Genomic DNA, 20639 nt, shown 5'->3' with positions numbered 1-20639 from the left:
GGATGCTTTTAAGAAGCATCATTTTAAAAAAAGGTGAAAGAGCCAAATGGGTTTGGGTACAAAATTCTGCAAAATGGACTTAAAGAGTAGTTAAAATCAGGGATGCACAAGGGGTCAAAATTGTGTGAGCATAGAGACCTTAGCGGGTTGTCAGATTGAACAGTGTTGCAGAATTAGCAAAGGTGAGGCCATTGAAAGCAAGGATGAGCTTTTAGCATTGAGGCATCACTGAAGTGGAAGCTAATGTAAATTAGCAAACATCACGATGATGGATGAAGGAATCTAATGTGATGTGAGCAGCATAAAATTGATTGGGCCCACATTTATGGACAATTACCACAAGTGGCTCGCTGTTAGAGCACCACCAGAACAGTTACAGTTACAAATAACTAAGGCAGAGATGAAAGCTTCAACTGCAGTTGAGCTGAGGCGGAGACTTCTGTTGAAGCAGATAGCCATAGCGCACAAGCAGTTCTGTGGTCAAATGTGACAGAAGCCGCTGGCTAGGAAACAGAGCTTGTGGCTGGGATTGAAGACAACAGCTTTGAACTTCTGAATAGATGGTGGAAGAAATTTCTGCATCTCTGGAACTGGATATTGGACAAACAGTGTATCAAATCTGTGACAACAAAGTCTCAGAAAGAGGTGCTACAGAGGCAGGGCCGAGTGTCTACAAGCAGAAATATGGAATTCGATGAGTTGTTTGTTGATAATGTTGCTGAAGGGCAGCCCAGAAATGAGAAATAAGAAGAACCAACAATGGCTTCGAGGTAGGACCAGGGATGGGAGAATATAGAGGCATGAGGAGAAGCTACTGTAGCTGATTCATAGGCTATGACTGGATAGATAGAAATGGCTGGTATTCTTTAGAACTATTTTTAACATTTAGAATTTAGCTAAGTCTTGTCAGTGAGCATCCAATACATATAGTGTCATGAGAAATCAATGATAGATTGTTTTGAAAGTGTGTGGCAATTGCCTTATAGATTAGATATCAAATATCTACAGCAGTTAGCTCGTGTTGTTGCAATCCTGTCCCTATCCTTGAGCTAAAGTGTGTTTATTGGTACAGTGTGTGATTACAGATTTCATCAGTATAATTATTTATCTTCTACTTTCTAACTATCTGACAGAAGCCTTGGGAACAAAGCTGGGTTACTGATACAGCTGGGAAACTTTTTAGAAATTCATTCATTTGTACTCATCTTCGGTGGAATTAAATGTCCCCAGAGTTTTGTGGCAAGGTGATCTTAATGGCCAATATGGACTCATCTTGTCACTGATAGTACATAGCAACAATGAACAAAGGACTCGATCCGTGGGGAACCGCAAAAGCAAAATCCTGTTAGAATTACTGAGACAGTTTTGAGAATGGGAGTATGAAAATTTGGCGTTTGAAAAAGTTGGTGATAACAACACCGTGGTTCCCTGAGCGACATACCTCAGACTCTATCCAGGTCCGCTACGTAATTCCGTCAATGCCGTTCCAATCCGGGATGCGTGGCTAATCCCATGTAGTGGGTAATATTTAATCCAGGTAACTGGGAACCTGCCAAAAAGAGACCTGCATCACCTCCTCTGGGATAGGTCAGCTATGTTAAGCATCAAACTCGCACTCAAGTGGACAGCCATGAACCTGCCCCAGGATCAAGGAGAGTGTTCATTCAGAAGCAAATAGCTGGCCATGTCAGGCAGTGCCGGCGAGGGATGGGCGTGGGGGGAAGCTGGAAGAGAGGAAGAAAAAAGGGAAATGAAGGTAAAGATAAATGATTCACGTCCAGTTTTTGTTTGCTCCTTTGATCAGGTCTTGAAAGCTTGCTACAACAAACTCTGTCACATAGCCAACTTGAGACCAACCAGCCAATGTAGTGGATGTTAAGGGATATTAATGTTCTTTTATCTGGCATTGAGAAACAATCTTATGTACTTCTTTCTGAGCCAGTGAAAGCAAATGGTGTGGGAAAGGTTCAACAGTACAATCATGATCTTACTAAATGGTGGAGTTATGAAAGAGGTCAAATAGCCTACTTCTGCACATAATTCAAATGCTGACATGCATATTATGCTCTTTTTCTTCCAATACTGACCAATCATGATAATCTTTTATTGTACAATACAGTGCACAAGCTTTAAATGGGCGGTTTATATTTTCTACTGAAGAATGTGAAATGTGGGATGTGAAGAGGAGAATCAATAAGCAACACAATGTGGGAAATCATGTCTCTGTAACTTGATTGAGTTTGTTTGAAGAAGAGGGTTGATGGGCAAAGCAGTGGATGTGATCTCTATGGGCTCAAGTAAGGCATTCATAAGATTCCTCGTGGCAGACTGGTTAACGAAGTTAGATCACATGGAATACAAGGAGAACTAGGCATTTGACACAGAACTGGCTCGAAGCAGAGGCTGGCAGTGGAAAGTTGCTTTTCAGACTTGAGACCTTGTGGCATGCCACAAGGAATGGTGCTGGATCCACTGCTTTTCATCATTTATATAAATGATTTGGACATGGAAGTATGGTTAGTAAGTTTGCAGGTGACATCAAAATTGAGGTGTAGAGGACAACAAAGTTACCTCAGAGTTCAACAGGACTTTGACCTTGGGCTGAGGAGTGGCTGATGGAATTTAATTTAGATAAATGTGGGGTGTTGCATTTTGGAAAGGCAAATCAAGGCAGGACTTATAAACTTAATGGCAAAGTCCTGGGGAATGTTATTGAACAAAGAGACCTTGGAGTTCAGGTTCATACTTTTTTGCAAGTGGAGTCCCAGGTAGACAGAGTAGGGAAGAAGGCATTTGGTATTCTGCCTTTCTTGGACAGTGTGTTGAGTAGAGATGTTGGAAGGCCATGTTACAGCTATACAAGACATTGGTTAGGCCACTTTTTGAATATTGCATGCAATTCTGATCATCCTGCTATAATAAGGATATTGTGAAATTTGAAAGGGTTCAGAAAAAATTTACAAGGATGTTGCCAGCATTGGAGGGTCTGAGCTATAGAGAGAGGCTGACTAGGTCAGGGCTTTTTCCCTGGAGCATCAAAGGCTGAGGGGTGATCTTACAGAAGTTTATAAAATCATGACAGATAGGGATAAGGTGAGTAGCCAAGGTCTTTTCCCAGTGCTAGGGGAATCCAAAACTAGAGGGCATAGGTTTAAGATGAGAGGGGAAATGTTTAAAAGGGACATAAGGGACAACGTTTTCACTCAGAGGGTGTTGTGTGTGTGTGGAATGAGTTGCCAAAGAAAGTGGTGGGAGCTTTACAATTACATTTAAAAGGCATCTGGATGGGTACATTAATCAGAAGAATTTAGAGGGTTGTGGGCCAAATGCTGGCAAGTGGGACTAGATTAATTTAGGATATCTGGTCAGCATGGATGAGTTGGACTGTAGGGTCTGTTTCTGTGCTGTACAGCTCTATGACTGTAAAACAGAGCAGCGGGAGTCGGTTTTCATTAATGATGAAGGAGAGGAAAATTCTCTCGTTTCTGAGATCATGTTTTGAAATAAGCAAAGCCAATTGGAAAACATCCTGTAGTCAATAATCCTGTATTACTTAAAGACAAATTGGAATGATGGAATTGACAAGAATTATAATTTTAACTTTGTACACTTAGTTAAAGTGTGTCAATTATAGCAGGTGAATGGGTTGCCTGGTCAAAATCTCATTAAGGTGTACAATGTTACCCACTGGAAGATTGGAGAAGCATGTCTGAGGGTGTGTGGGAAAGATACAATAACCAATTCTTCTGCAAGAGGAACGTTCTTGCTTTCCTTGGGTTTTTTTTACTGAGCGAGTGAAATATGTAATTTGAGTCAGCTTCAGGATGCACAGGAAGTAAGAGTGCATAAACCAAAGAAGTGTCTGCAACATAGCAGAATTTGTAATAGCCTTGCAAATTTTTTTGTGAGTACGTGCACACTCTGTGGCTGAAATGGATGTGGCGTTGGGTGTCTCCGTCAATTTCTGAATTGGGGCAGGGTAACTGCAGCAATTGAAACTTGGTGAGAAAACAGATCTCATTTTGGTTTCCTTTTGCACTATTTCTGTGCTTAAGGATATTTTCTTTTGAAACATCAGTCTTTTCACTTGCCAACCTGCCCCCTTCACCCCTATCCCCCCCCCCACCCCCCGCCCCACCCTGTCCTCTTGGCTAGCCATATCAGATTTTTCTACTGCTAATAAGAGTTCTTGTCTCCCCTCCCTCATCCCCAGCCTTCACCCTGTTTCTCCTGTAACCAAAGACTCCGTCTTAATCTCATTGGTAGTAAGCCTTGAGCTGTTGTTCACAGCTGCTGAGGAACAGAAAAGCTAATGGTCAATAATGGTTGACCATTTATCGCTTGAGTTCAGGCTGGGAAGCTGGCCTTTCTGCTCAAATGCGCAGTAAAATTGCAGAATCCTCAGGAAGGAATCTTTAGTGAATTGATCAATAAATTATGATTTTAGAAATCTTGAAAAAAACATATACATCATAAAACTTTGGATCACAAAATTTGAGGATTTTCTTGGTCTGGTGCAATAATATCTGAAATGAGAAATGTAGAACCTCAAACAAACAAGAGAAATAATCTAACATTTAACTGAATATTGCAATAGCTCCCATGGATAAGTTCTAAGACCTGCCAAACAAAACCAAAATAAATTCTCCTGAGTGGCACTGAATGGTAAAATAACATCTTGCTTGATATTTAACCAGTTCTAGATGCCATATCATAACATTGTGATAAAACTTTCCAAGTTCTATTAATCCAACATGTGGGAAAAACAATTCCCCCTTTTATTCCTCTAAAGATAATTCACTGTCTATCCCCAGCATTTACCAATTTACCAAACACCAGAAAGATATTACATATTTTCACTTTCCCAATTTCATCATAAATTTGGAACCTTTATTAGAATCACCTTAAACCTTCCCTGTTTCAGTGAAAGAGAAAGCTCTAATTTTTGAGACTTCCTTTGTGCTCATAAACTCTCATTCCCAGTATCATTCTCATCAGTTAAGGTTGTACATGTTCCATGGCTTGAGAATCCATCTGATGACAAGGTGCCTTAAAAAACGAACGTCCGTTTTGGCCCAATCCAGTCTTCAGCTGAAAAGCAAGGTGTTAATGGTATGCAGTGTTCTTTTACAATCACTGTTCCTTTGCATATGATCTAGGATGTCATTATCCCTTTTAATAGCCTTTTAAGCTTAACTGACTTGACTTGGTTGGATGAATGATGATCACACAGGCAAGTGATGTAGTGGCATTGTGACACATATGAAATGCTTTTAGCACTTATTTACACAGCATGAGGAGAAACTTTGCCCCTTTTGTTTCAGTGGGGATGAGTTGCCTCCAGCCAAGCCTCAAAAGTGAGCTATTGAGAACCGAGAAGAAATGAGAGATAGACCCAACTCTTCTGGCTCCAGCGTTAACTTGCTATGGCACTGAGGAAGCGATGACATTCTCACTGAATCTGGTTCCAGTGCATTGACCCCAATCCCCTCCTACACTCAGTAGCCAGTCAGTCGCAATCTACAGCTCACCACCTCTTTCTGGTAGTTGGTGACCGACATGACAAACAAACACCTGACCACTTGACTTACAGGAAAAAAACATACAAATTATCTTTGAACGTATTCAATGAAAATACAAATGCCTTTGACAAATTAACCCATTCCTGACTCTGGAGCAGTAATCTTCGGAGGGGGGAGCACAGAAGGTGCCTCTTGAAGAAGCCAGCCTAATTTATGAGTTAACAATGTATAACTGGATTTGATTGAATAATTAACCATTAATACAAATGTTTTTTGCAATTCCGGTTATTTATTGACATGTGCTGAAGCTGATTGGTTTTTTTTTGGTGAGCTGCATTTACTCACCCGATTTCAGTTTAAGTACAGAGAGTTCCTAAGAGTTGAGGGAACAGTGTAGATTGGAAGGTTTTTGGAAATTTTCTGCACGTGTTGTAACTGGAAGGTCAAACTGTGCTGGTCGTGCTCGAGGTGCCATAGACCTTCCTCTCTGTCTTCACAAATAAACCGACAAACCTCCAGACAGTTATCAAAGGTCTGATTGAACGGGTGATTGCTGTGTGTGGTGCCGCGGAAGGATTTTGACAATGTCACGGGTCGTGTTTCGAAGCCCTCTCCTGTCCCGTCTGACAGGGTGCAGCTTGTCGGCGCAGGTTGAACGAGTCTTTGCCCCCTTGGCGCGGCTGGTCTCCCAGTGCAGATTCTTTAGCCTCAGCATGTACACTAACGCTGAGCTCACGATTCCTCCACCCCCGGCCCTCCTGCAACCACTAGTTGTCCCGAAGAAACTATTGCTGGGACCCGGACCCTCGAACATCTCCACCCGTGTCCAAGAGGCAGGGGGTAAGCAGGTGATTGGACACATGCATGCTGAAATGTTTGAGGTAAGCCCCTTTCATTCTATTTTCCTGTACCAAGCCACTTTTCTTTCAAAGATACATTTGCCCTTAAAGCAATATAAAGTTTAGAATGTTTATGAGAAAGTGATAAAGGAATATTAGTCTTTGAAAATAGCAAGTATAAGTGGAGAGTTCATATGAAGGAAATGGCAATATCTGCCAGTCGGGTCATTTAAAAGTAAATGTATGTGTGTTCCTTGAAGTCAAAAAGCTAATGTTCGTTTTGCGGCTGATTGGGACCATAGAGATTTGCAATGGAATCTTCTTTGAAATCAGATATTGACTGTTACTGAAGTTGTCTAGCAATTTCTCATAAAGATTGGATTTGGCCTTGGGAGGGGATTGGGGAGCTGCATGGGGATGGAAAAAGGATTGATGGGGATGTACTACAAAACAGGCAGCTTTAGTAGTTAGACTGCCTTTTATGTCATCCACCCTGTATTTTATTCCATGAATAGAATAGGATTTCAGGCAGTCAGCATAACCTACAGCCCATTTGATAGTTCCATTTTTACATTTCCATCCAACCAATTTTTAACTGAATATAAGTTTTCAATTCTCATCTACTCCATTCTCCCTTACCACCACTTCACTGGTTTACACATATGCTGCCTGTTAGTAAAGAGGCCTGGGGGTGTGGTTGGCAGGGAGTGGGAGTTGTGGTGAAGGGGGCAGTAACTTTATTACTAAAACGTCCCCCTTCCCCAGCTGATTGGGAAGTTGAGATAACAGGTGTAGAGCTGGATGAACACAGCAGGCCAAGCAGTATCAGAGGAGCAGGAAGGCAAATGTTTTGAGCCTAGACCTTTCTTCAGAAATGGGAAATTGATGGGATTAGGTGCTATTATGGTTTTGTAACCCAGGTGAATTGAGTCTCCAGTGCAGTCAGTTGAGAGACTGTGTGTAAAACTAGATCTCTAATCAATCACGTGGGCATTCTCTCCCACAAATTAAATCAAAATAACATCAACCATCCTCGCTCTCCACCCCCTCCCCCACCGCCGGCCCTGCTCATCCCAACCACTTAGTCCAATTAAAGGGAGATATTTCCTGCAAGATTTCAGTTCTACTCCAAAATGATAGCCTGTGTTTTCTCTTGGCAATGCTTGCTGCTCCTCTGTGCAGTTCCATTGTTTTCTATTTTCTGTTTTGCTTTCCAGCAAGCATGTCCTTTCCTTTTATAACCTTTATCATTTGTCAGTAAGATGCATAGAGTTTCTCAGACCTAAATCCTCAATTCAAAGGAATCAGTGATAAGTTTAAATTCCAAATTCTTTCCCTTCCTTTTAAACTTATCCTTCTAGAATACACATGCTACAGTTAGTCTCCCTGCTTTGAGGGTCTAGTCATTTCGCAAAATGGTCCCAATGCCTCGGTGACACACACCTGGCATCAATTCTGTTGGTGATCACTACCTCTGTAAAGAGATCCTTCCTAATCTTGAGTGAGCTTTGACTTTGCTCGACACAATGTTTTTTAAATGTTGAAATTGCACACTGCTTGCAAATCCTAACCGTTACAAGCTGACAGATACATAGCAGGATCATCCCTCCTTAAATTGCAGGCTGCTTTTAATAATACATTAAATTTAACTGGCATGGTGAGGACCATATGAAACTGTAAGGGTAAGTGTCCAATTTCTAGTTTCTTACATGTGTCTTTGCCTAGTATCCTAGGAGATGTGAAAAGCCTGTTTGAGACTAAGTCCATGTTGACTCAGCACTGCAAATTGTGACAGTGGTGGATCACTGGGATGGCTTAGGGACTGTAGTGTAAAGCAATATTTTGTGTTAAAGTGCTGTGGCACAGTTCTTCGCTACTTTGCGCAATCTGATTAAGCAGCCTTGTTATCAGAATTTGTGCGGAGACAGACATAGCTATTCCGTAGATAAGAATCCTTTGAACATGGAATGTCTTTGTGGGTGTGCATTCCTTGAACCCTGCAGCTGTTACAACATCTGCCAGAAAATTCTTAGACTGCCAGGTAATAATTCCCTCAGCCTGGAGAAACAGATATAGTTTGGCAGGATATATTAAAGGGTCTTGTGTCTCTGTGGCCTAAAGTGTCAGTGGTCAATGCAAGATGAAGTAAATTCTGCTTCCTAGTCCTCTTTATAGGGCTTGATTTAGTTTTATTTTGGGAACACACTAACAAATTGCATGCACCATTTCTCAAGTTTTGGTGGACAAAAAATTCCGAGACACGCACTATGGGATATTTCAATATGCATGACAGATAGGTCAAGCTGTATTGCAGCAACACTGCTAGTTTCAATATGTGATCATCAGAGAATAATATGGGCACACTTACTCACTGTGCCCCAGAAGTATGAACATAAACCCAGAAAACACATAGAAATGTCACCTGAAAAATCAGGCACCAGCCATGAGTTATCTCATGAAGACTTTACAAAATTCCAACACACACAAGGACAAGAAATAAGAGCAGAAGGAGCCTATTTAACCATTTGCTACCTTTACAGAATATTAGTTGAAAATCCTGGGTTATCTGACTCTGATTTATCCAACCTATTAGTTCCACCTGCAAAAATCTCCAACAGGTTTATCAAACATAGTCTTCTTTTGGTAAAATCAGGGAGACTTTGTCTTATCGATGATGTTTTTTAAAAATTATTGTTAGGCTTCCTTAATAATAAATTCCAGTGTTTTCCCAACGGCTGAAGTCAGACTGACTGACTTGTCACTCCCCACTTTCTCTTGAATAGCAGTGTTACATTTGCTAATGTCCAGTCTACCAGAACTATTCCAAAATCGACGTAACTTTGAAAATCATTGCCATATTTCTGCAGGACACTCTGTTAGAACCCAAGGATGTCAGTCATTGCGTCTTGGGGATTTGTTGGATTTTAGTCCCTGACATTTCTCCAATATATTTCCCCTGCTCAGATTATTTTTCCCTAATTACCTCATTCTTTCTGGCCTCCAGGTTACCTGAATATCTGGTATGCAACTTGTATTTTGCACTATGAAGACAGACACAAAATATTTGTTCAATGTCTTCATCATTTTGTCACTCCCTATAAAATTTCTCATGTTTCTGCTTCTAAGATACCAATCTTTACATTAGCTTTTTTCTTCCTTTCTACTTGCAAAAACCCCTACAATCTGGCTGCCATGGTGGCTCAGTGGTTAGCACTACTGTCCGAAGGCCAGGGACCTGGAGTCGATTTCCGTCTCGGGCGACTGTGTGGAGTTTGCACATTCTCCCCGTGTCTGCGTGGGTTCTCTCCAGGTCCTCTGGTTTCGTCATCCAGTCCAATCATGAGCAGGTTAGTGGATTGGCTATGCTACATTGCCCCATTGTATCCAGGGATTTGTAGATTAGGTGGGTAGGCCATGGGAAATGCAGGGTTGCAGGGATGGGGTGGGAGTGTCAGTGTGGACTTGATTGGCCATATCTCCTGCTTACACACTAGAGATCCTATGAATCTGTATATTTAGTTTATACATATCTATCTCTCTGTCATGTTCTATTTTGTCCTTTATCCCTCAAATTTTAAAACATCTATCAATCTCAGTTCTAAAATTGACACTTAGTTTAGTGTCAGTTGCAAATTACAGAAGAGAATTTCAAACTTCTACCACTCTTTGACAAAATTTCTCTTATTTTCACTCCTGTAAACTATTTTAGATTACATACCCCCAAATCTGTATTCCCAGTTAATGGAAATCATTTTGCCAATCTATTCTAACTCTTGCTTTTGCTTTTGATATGTTAAAGCCTTTGATCAAATGATCTCTCAACCATCCAAATTCCAAGAATCCGGAGAATACCACCCTCACTTTGTATATTTCGTCCTAATAGCTTAATCTGAAGTAACCTGGTAAATCCTGTAAATAAATCCTTTGCCCTATTAAAATTCTAACGGGACTAGACAAGACAGGGAGGATGTACCTGATGACTGGGGAGTACAGAACCAGGATCACAGTTTGATTTATTTATTGTCCCAAGTATCTTGTTACAAAATTACGGTGAAAAGTGGTGTACAGTATTGCCACTCTCTGGGGCCACCTTAAAACAGAAAAACAAACCAACACACAGAATATAAATGAAGAAATAAAGTGTCCAGTTTCACAGTCCTTCTTGTTACGTGCCCTGTCATGGGCCATGGGCCTGGTGGCCAGACATGAGCCCCCTTGGCCGCTGGAATGAACGTTTGTCACTCTTTGGTGCCGTCTCACCTCCACTGAAGCCCTTGCTGGACCTCACCAGTGCAAATGCCTTTGGGCATCGCACCAGCCCAAACTCAACTCTGCCGCCTTCATGAGTCTGCTTCAGGCCCACCTCACTGATGCAGCTGCTGCTGAGGCTGGTGGGACTGGTACTGGGCCCAAACTCACCTTCCCCATCATCATGGGTTTGTGCTGCTGGGTCCCACTTGAGTCCAGGCTGCTGTGCCCACTTGCCACCAATACCATCACTGGATCGAGCGTCTTATCAAAAGGTAAGTAAAATAAAATAGAACAGAAAAATAACGAAGAGAGAGAAATAAAGAAAAGAAACGAAAAGAAAGATGGAGCTCAGATGCCCTTTTTCACCACCATCTTACCACAGGTTTAAGGACAGGGAGTAGACTATTTAAGACTGAAACGAGGAGAAATTTCTTCACCCATAGAGTGGTGCGCTTATGGAATTCTCTGGCAAAGAAAGCTGTTGAGGCCAAAACATTGAATGTTTTCAAGAAGGAGTTAGATATAATTCTTCAAACTAAAGCGATCAAAAGGAATGAGGAGTAAACAGGAACAGGATAATGAGCTGATGATTATCCATAATCATATTGAATAGTCAGGAAGTTTTGAAGCACTGAATGGTCTACTCCTGCTCCTACATCCTATGGTTCTGTGTCTGTGCTACATTCCCTTCAAGGTCAATATATCCTTTGAGGTATGGCACCCAGTCTGCTAGGATAACTCCAGATGTGGTCTGAACAGGGCTTTGTACAGCGGAACCTCAAGAATTTTTACTGAACTAAGTCTATAAGTTACATCCATAACTGTTGATTTGAGAAAGTTCAGAACTCCTCTTTCCAACAGTATTTGAGAAATAACTACTTTTTTTCAGACTTTTCACATTTCAATTTACATTTTTACCTCAAGCACAGATTTTAATTTAAGAAAAAAGGAACTAGCTAAGAGCATCTTCTGAATTGTTTCTGATTATCTGGCCAAGACCATTTCCTTCTCTTGATAGATTATGGACGAGATAAAGGCTGGGATACAGTATGCCTTTCAAACCACAAGCAGCATGACTCTGGCAATCAGTGGCTCTGGCCACGCAGCGATGGAGGCAGCCTTAGTTAATGTGGTGGAACCAGGGGATGTGGTGCTGATTGGAATTCATGGTGTGTGGGGTGAAAGGGCAGCAGACATCGCTGAAAGAATCGGTGCGTATTTTACACTTTCCTTACTTCGTAATATAGTGAGCATTTGACTTTTATTTTTCTCCTTCCTTAAAGAAAAGTGGTCTCATTTAATTACCAATGCAACTGGGGAGGTGGTGGCCTAGTTGTATTATTGCTGGACTGTTAATCCAGAGCCCCAGATAATCTTCTGGGGACCTGGGTTCGAATCCCACCATGGCAGATTGTGGAATTTGAATTCAATAAATATTTAGAATTAAGAGTCTAACGATGACTATGAATCCGTTGTCGACTGTTGGAAAATCCCATCTGGTTCACTAATATCCTTTAGGGAAGAAAACTGCCATCCTTGCTCAGTCTAGCCTCCATGTGACTCCAGACCCACAGCAATGTGGTTGACTCTTACTGCCCTTTGGGCAATTAGGGATTGGCAATAAATGCTGCCTGGCCAGTGACACCCTCATCCTTTGAATGAATAAAGAAAATAAAACTGGATAGTTTCTCAACAGTCTACTGACAAGTGATAGATTTTATGTAGCAAAAATATTAAGATAATTATCGATTAATTCCATCTACCTTTCTGAAACTTTTGTGTCAAGCATCATATCTGATTGTAAGGACTGATTCCATCAGTGTGTCTAAAGTTAGCAACAAGAATGAACAGACAGGGAACAGGTTAACCTTAAAGCTGTGGCGATGCACATGAAACCAGGAAATGGGTAAAGAATTGGCTGAGGTGTAAAAAGCCTCAGGCATTATCAGGTTAGTGGAGCAAAGTCCAATTGAGATCGAAGAACTGAACACAATATCGGGATCACTGGCTTGCTGCCTGACAGGAAATGCAAGCAGGTCAAATTTTGAAATGATACTGAAATAATGAGAGCAGAGGAAGTAGCAGCTAATCCTCCTTCGCAATGACCTGATCAAAATGAGTAAGTGGGCAGCTAAGTTATTTCACTGGAAATAGAATGCATTTACTCTGTGAGCACTCTTAAAGTAAGGATGGATGACGTTGAAAGTGACCTTAGGACATTAGAAGCTTCTAATGATCAATTAGCCCAAGTAACTTTGCAGGGGAGCTAGTAGTGTGGTGGCAATGTCACGAATAGTCCAAAACCCCACTCCAGTGTTCTGGAGACAGGGGTTCAAATTGCACATGGTGAAATTTGAATTCAATAAAATCTGGAATTGTAAAAACCCATGTCACTCAAGTTAGGGACGAAGTCTTCCATCCTTACCTCGTCTGGTCTACATGTGACCTCAACCCCCACACCAATGTAGTTGACTCCTGATTGAAAAGGAAATCACTCAATTGTATCAACTAGGGGAGAAAAAAAAAGAACTAGGCTTTAGAAACAACAAGTGAAATTTTCCAGGACAATTAGGGATGTACAATAAATGTTGACCTCGCAACAATCCCTAATCCCATAAATGAATTTAAAAATTAATGCATAAAACAAATTCGAGTTGTACAGAACTTTAGTTCAGCCATATGTTGAAGATCAGGCATGATTTCATTGAATGGACAGCAGACTTGATGGGCTGAATGGTCTACTCTGACTCCTGTATTTTATGATGTTGAGATCTCTGCTGTTGACTCCCTGATAGCCACTCTCTTTCTCTCTCCCTGGTGTTCTCAAGGTTTTCCCGTGTCCTGCTCTCTTTCTCTCTTTCTCTCTTTCCCTTGCCCTGATTTGGGTTATACTATCCATCTCTCTGAATCCAGATCCTGCGCTACCTCTGCCACACTGATCTGGGTGCCATCAAGGTTTTCCTCCTGAATAATTACATGCGGCAGGCTCGTACTCCATCCTGATCACACTCCACATTGCAATCAATGATCTGTTCAGTGTTCCCAAACAAATACAACAGGATCAAGTGAGGACTTGCTGTTATCATCAAAGTTTCAGTCAAAGGATAACTTTTCTGATGTTCAATAGTTAAGAATCAGATCTCTTATTGTCTGCTAAGTTATTCACTGGGTAAGCTCACCATCTGATACCGTGCTGTGTACCAAAGAGGCCATCTGCACTCTATCATTGAAATCAGACTGCAATTAAGACTTTCAAGTTTCAAAACTTTTGAGATTTCATCTAACTTAATGGTAACCAGAACGATATGTTGAGATAGATTTAGATGAAGACTTGACACCACAGTGACATTGTCCTCTAACTTTGTATTTAAGGTGGTGATGTCAGGAGATTTGTAAAACCTCCAGGGGAAATGTTCACCTTGCAAGAAATCGAGCAGGTTTGTCTTAGCACATCTATGTGTGCATGTGTGTGTCTGAGTTTATGCCTCTTCTCCCTCTTTCAATTAGTGGAAACTTAGTGACTGTCACAAAAGTAGTGACTCCAGTCATCTAAATAATAAACTATCATTTGTAAGGCTTGGAATAAATTGAAACCTTCCTGATTTGCTTTCTGATTCAAAAGTCAATGCATCTGGGGGGAAGGGGCTGAATAGACATGCTATAGCACTACCTGCTGGCCAATGTATTAGTGCAACCAATCCAAAGGAGCAAAGTCGTAGAGGCATAGAGTCCAAAGGATCATCAGTTTACATTGTTTGTCCTTAACTTAGAATTTCTGGTTCATCAAAATCCTTGTATTTTGATGTGACAAGCTAGTTTATTAATCCCTCCCCCACCATTATCACTCAACAACGTTGGACAAATTAAGAGAATCTTGGATGGTCTTTCACCCTCATTTGTGGCAGCACAGCTGCTCAGTGGTTAGCACTGCCACCGCATAGTATCGGGAACCAATGGCTAGGTGGGTTAGCCATTGGAAACGCAGGGATGGAGTGGGTCTGGGTGGGCTGCTCTTTGAAGGGTTGGTATGGACTTGATGGACTGAGTGGTCTGCTTCCACATTGTTGGGATTCTCTGATGACCTCAAATTTGGTTCATGAATCAGTAGCTACTGTTTTAAAAAGAAATTGGTTGTCTAACTAAGAGAGATGACAAGATTTGTTTTGCTCCCAAATGTTTGAGGGCTTTAGGAACTCTTCTTCACAAGACAGTGGAAGCAGACGCACTTTTTAAGGCAGAGGCGATGAGATTTTTGGGCTACAAGATGGTAAAAGATTATCAGGAGTGAGGGTGGGGTAGGTGGCAATGTGCAGTTGAGGTTACAATCTGATTGTCCATGATCTTATGAAATGGTGGAACAGGTTGGAGAACCCAAATGATCCACTTTTGTTCCTAACTTACAAGCCCATAAAAATAGAGACATTTTAGCATTTCATTATGCGTGGGTTATTGAAGATCATAGATACAGAGATGTACCAGTGCACTCCTGGAGCCGCTCAAATATTTTAACCTCTGAGATCTTTTTGTAGTGTGATTGCTCCATATTGGCTGAGAGTCTCTTGGTTCCCAGTCTCCACTAATGGCTTACGCCTGACATTTGCCCTGCCAGTTTCCTTCGGGAGTCACAGAAGGTGCATTATTGGGGAAGTTATTAGAATAATTTCGAATAACAGAGTATGAAGCGGCTTAGTGATGTTGGCAAGATCGATGACCGATGGGTCATCATGAGACTGATACTGTTTGCTCCCCAGGTGAAAATTCCATTTCTGATTCATGGTGACCCAGTGCTACATCTGGGTATGCTTTATCATGTTCGACTTCACAAAGTGTTTGGTAGACATAGGTAACTCCAGTAGCTGTGCGTGGGAGTGAAAGTTGGCCTGTTTTTGCTCTTGGCCCCGAGCAGGTGCCACGTAAAAGATTTGCTTTGTTTCACAGGCTTTGGTGCAGCACAAACCTATTTTGTTTTTCGTCACGCATGGTGAGTCCTCCTCGGGCGTAGTTCAAGAAATGGATGGGATAGGACCTCTCTGTCATAAGTGAGTATGTGTCAATCACTCAAGGCAGGCTGAACTTTACCAGAATGGAGTTGGTGACCTACAATCTTCAAGTTTTGTTGATCCCTACCGTTAATATTAAGAAGCCACAAGACTGCTGGTAGTTACTGAAAATAAATCCTACCTGTTCTTATCTTTTTCCCTGCAATAGCTGCTCCACCAAATCCCTTTCCAAAGCTTCCTTGCAAAGTCCATATGAGTTTTCATCTCCCCATCTCCCCTAACTTGAAACTCTTAGAACTTTACCTCACTTTTCTCTTCTTTAACACTAGATCAGAAATGTTGATCAAGATCCTCTCTCTGCTGCACCATTATGTTTTGTGATAGTTATTTTTATTAAGACAGCTCAGTTTTTCAAAGTTCTAATCAAACCTCTGGTCTTAATGTCCCTACCATGTGTAGCTCAAAACCTAATGCTGCAGTCTACCATCTCTTCAGATTCTGCTACTTCCTTTCCACTTTGCAGCGTCATTGGAAATTTACTTCTGTATACTCAATAGCTTTTCTTTAAACTTTCTAATGATTCCGCTATTATTACTTTCTGAATTCATCCAAACTACTACTAACTTCCCAACTTGATTATTCTGGTCCAACCTGTAAGCCTTCTTGCTAGTGACGTTCAGATAATCTAGGACAATTCTGGCAGTGACTTGCAATTTATTGCGTCATATTGTGTAAGACTGTCTAATTAATACTCATATCTTTCCTTTAGTCAAGGGCTCACCTTCCATTTATTGATTGATTAATTCAGAGGTTCCAAAGAATATGCTATCTATCTTCCACTCCATTCCTTCACTAGAGTTGAAAGTTTACAAGTCCCAGGGACCCAATGATTTTACATCCCAGAAAGTTAAAATAGTGAATGAATCAGCTATCATATTTCAACATTTTATAGATTCTGGCGGTGCCTGTGGATTGGCAGGGTAAAAACATAAGTGCAGTGTTTAAGAAAGGTGGAGGGCGAAAAGAATGGGAATTACATTCATGTTAGCCTGACATCAGAAGTAGGGACAGTATATAAATAATATATAAGGGATATGATAACTGGACATTTAGATTATGATGATCTGATCTGGCAGAGTCAGCATGGTTTTATGAAAGGAAAATATTTCTGACAAAACTATTAGAGTTTTTTGATGGTACAGCTAGCTGAGTAGATAAGGGGGAGCCCATGGATGTTGTAATTGTGAATTTTCAAATACTTAAATATTTTCCTACACAGGTTAGGAAACAAAGCTAGACCACTGAGATAGAGGGTAATATGTTGGCATAGTTGCATGAAAGAAAACAGTACACATAAATGGTTCATTCTTAGTTTGGCAGGCTGCAACTAGTGGGTTACCACAAGGATCAATGCATGGGCTTTCCCTGTTCACAATCTAGCTAAAGGATTAAGATGTCAGGACTGAATGTAATATTTCAAAGTTTGCAGGTGTCACAAAACCAGGCAGGAACATGTGTTGTAAGGGTGATAATAAAAGGCATCAAGGTGATTTGGACAAGTTGAATTCACAAGTAAATGGTAGATAGAATATAATGTGGATAGACATCAGGTTGTTCATTTGGTCATAGGAATGGAGGTGTCGTGTATTTATTAAATGATGAGCAATTGGGAAATATTTATGGCCAAATGCTCTTGGATGTCTTTGTTCATCATTACACTGAAAGCTGGCACACAAATGCAACAAGAAGTAAGTGATAAATGGTTTGTTGGTCTTTATCGCAAGAGGATTTGAGTACAAGTGTAAAGAGATCTTACTTCAATGATATCAATCCTTGGTAAGACTACACCTGAAGTCTTGTGTGCAGTTTTAGTTCCCCTATCTAAAGAAGTCTACACTTGTCTTAAAGGAATACAGCATGGTTTCACTAGACAGTTCCCTGGGAAGGCAGGACCATCCTATAAAGAGAGATTGTCGAGACAATCCATCGAATTTTAAATATTGAGAGGTGGTCTAATAGGAACTAAGAAATTTCTTAAAGGGATTGACCAGGTGTCTGCAGAAAGGATGTTTTTGCCTGGCTAGGATTCTTGTCCCAGAGGACAGAGTCTCTGAACAAGAGGTGAACCATGTGCAACTGAGATGAACTGAGACTCCTTACTCAGAGTAGTGAATTTTCAGAATTCTGTGCCCCAGAGAAATGTGGAACTTCAGTCATTGAGTATGCTCAAGGTAAAGATTGCTGGATTTCTTTTTATTCTCTACATCAAGGATCTAGGGAGACAGTGAGAATATAAATGCCACCTTTCTACATATCTCTAATATTGTTCCATTTCTGTCTAGGCATAACTGTTTGCTAGTGGTTGATTGTGTTGCCTCTCTTGGAGGGGCCCCTCTCTACATGGATAAGCAGGGTATGTATTTATCTAATATTCGTCTCAAGAGTAGGCAATCAATCCTGCTGCCTCCCTTGGGCCTTTAATTCATGTTTTGAGAAAATGTATATAAATTCTACATTGTTGATTCCAGAAGAAATTAATTGTCTTTCTAAAAATTGCCATTTCCTCTTTGAGTAATATTGTAAAATATTTACAGTTGGTTTTTTCTGAAGTCTTATTGTTGTGGGATGGCACTGCTACGATTTTCCTGCCAGCTGCAAGGTTAGACACCTCTGTTACTTCTGTACATGTGTTCACAGTTTGTTCTTAAGTGACCCTGTTATGTCCCCATTGTTTGGAACAGGGTCCATGATGATGGTTCCAGGAATTATGCTTTACTGCACTTTTCAGAGTGGAGCAGAATTTAGCCCTTTTCTTTCTCTCAGTCTGTGCTCCCCCTCCACCTGTCTGCTCACTTCTTTCCCTCTGCCCTCTGGGTCAGCAAATATATTCAAGCATATGAAGTACCCATATTGACACCTTATTAGTAACAGCCAAGGTCAATTTTAATATTTACTGGGTATTTAGTTCATTTTGCTAGACTGATGCCAATTTTCTCCGTTCAGATATTGACATCCTTTACTCGGGCTCCCAGAAAGTCCTCAACTGTCCTCCTGGAACTGCACCACTCTCATTTAATGACAAAGCCTGGTATGTACCTACATCTGTTCAGCTATTGTAGTGATCACAGGTATCTGCAAGAAGCTGTGTCTGCTATCACTGTTGCCCATTGGAATGTACATGTGCACATGACATCAGATCATCTGCGGTTCTGTAAAACCCTTGACTCTTGCTAGACAACAAGCCACTGTCAAGAAATAATAATTACTGAGCCCCATGCATTGTCCTCCTCTGTTTATTCCCTCAGACAGCAAGCATCCAGCACAGGTTCAGTTCCCCGGGCTTCCCACCTCCCTCCTTTACATCTTCATCTTGGAACTTGCAGCATCACTTTTTCCAAAGGCCCTCTCATTTAACCAAACATCGCAAAAGCCAACACTGAGCATTGGAAGATGACAGGGGTAGGCTGAAAGGATGGTTGAAAAGATTTATTTTGAGGAGGCTTTTCATTAAAGATTGCGAGGGAGAAAGAAGCCAAATGAAGTGGCTTAGAGACAATGTTCCAGAAAGAAGGACCACATTGGTTAAAACTTACCGATATGGAATAGCTCATCGTAGGAAAGAAAAGCAAAGGTAGGATCAGGAGGAAAGCTGCAGAGCTATGACAGGTTGAGGCCTTGACAAGATTGAAAATGAAGATTAAAGATTTGCTATAGAGAAAGAGAGTGTCAAATAATATCAGCAATGATAGAGGTGACAAATAAACTTTGCTGATGACAGAATGTTGCATTAATTGGGATTTGTAAGTCAGAACTGAGGGGATGGTTGAGGGAATAGAACCTGTGGATAATGAGAATCAGTCCCTGTGCTGGGTGGAAAATAAGGATGGAGGTGGAAAAAGTTGCAGGGATAGACTTCCATTGTCTTGTTAATCAAATGAAATGTGGTTTCTTAAAGTTTAATTTTGGATTGAATCAGATACAAAGGATGCAAGCTGCTTTTCCCAGTGTAAGGAGAAGGCTGGCAATGGGAGTGGAATCTGGGGCATGGATATGGACTCTTTGGCAGAAGCTTTTGGTCTTTCAGATGTTCAGTTGAAGGACACTCTGACTCATCCATTGTTTGATATCAGATAAGAAGGACAGAAGTTGTGGAATTCAGTCTGAATGAGGGGGGGATGAAGGTGTTAACAACATGCTTTGTAAGACTGCCTGCGTACAGATAACATCATTGAGAGACAGCCTATAGATGAATAAAAGGCCATGGCGGTCTGGAGGTAATTGTGTAGATCTGAAGGTGGAACTATTGATTGAGTTATTTTGATCATGTAGTTGAGGTATCTTGCTGCCTGCAATTTAGCTATTACATTCCCTACAGTTTCAGTGGTTACGCTTCACAATTCCTTAAAGTGCTGAGAAGCATTTGGGCTTCTCGAGGTTATGACAGGCTCTATGTAAATGCAAATAGTGGCAATATCACTGTATGAGTAATCCAGAAGACCAGGTTAATGGTCTGAAGTTACAGGTTCAAATCCGACCACAGTAGTTGGTGGAATTCAACTTTTTTTTTAAAATGTTGTTCATTCGGGGATGTGGGTGTCACTTGCTGGGCTATCATTTATTACTCATCCCTAGTTGCACTTAAAGATGGTGGTGAATTGCTTTCTTGTACCACTATAGACCCATATGGTACAGACAGATCCATATCCCTACCTGATTTGGCTGACATGTAACTCCAGCCCCACATCCATGTGGCCGGCTGTCAGCTGCCTCTAAAATGGTCTAAGAATCATTTGGTTTAAGGGCAATTAGGGATAAACGACCAATGCTGGCCTTGCCAGTGATAATGACATCCCACTAAAGAATAAAATATACATCTTTAATTTGTAGGAAAGTTTACTTTGCCCAGAAGTCCTAAATCTAATCAAAATCTAGTTCCCAGTGGGTAAACCCCAAACCAACAATGATCCAATTCCCATAAATCTGCATCTATTTCACTCCTCTGACACAATCCTACAAAATATGCTATA

General features: G+C 41.0%; 1 protein-coding gene across 2 annotated transcripts in view; it reads left to right on the top strand.

Moving 5' to 3' along the window:
• Window positions 1-20639, top strand: part of agxta (alanine--glyoxylate and serine--pyruvate aminotransferase a) — a 38358-nt gene that overhangs the window by 9039 nt on the left and 8680 nt on the right. Inside the window, exons 1-6 of one of the 2 annotated variants that reach the window (XM_048542907.2) lie at window positions 5791-6403; window positions 11631-11823; window positions 13985-14049; window positions 15551-15651; window positions 17955-18025; window positions 18616-18700. In XM_048542907.2, the coding sequence (XP_048398864.1) occupies window positions 6107-6403; window positions 11631-11823; window positions 13985-14049; window positions 15551-15651; window positions 17955-18025; window positions 18616-18700 (812 nt within the window). In that variant the 5' untranslated portion in view covers window positions 5791-6106. Of the gene's footprint in view, window positions 1-5790; window positions 6404-11630; window positions 11824-13984; window positions 14050-15550; window positions 15652-17954; window positions 18026-18615; window positions 18701-20639 lie in introns of those variants that run through there. The other variant, XM_048542909.2, reaches the window with a different exon arrangement.

This window comes from Stegostoma tigrinum, chromosome 14 (assembly GCF_030684315.1).
Source record: "Stegostoma tigrinum isolate sSteTig4 chromosome 14, sSteTig4.hap1, whole genome shotgun sequence".
NCBI classification, from domain to species: Eukaryota; Metazoa; Chordata; class Chondrichthyes; order Orectolobiformes; family Stegostomatidae; genus Stegostoma; species Stegostoma tigrinum.
This window is presented reverse-complemented; position numbering and strand designations above follow the sequence as displayed.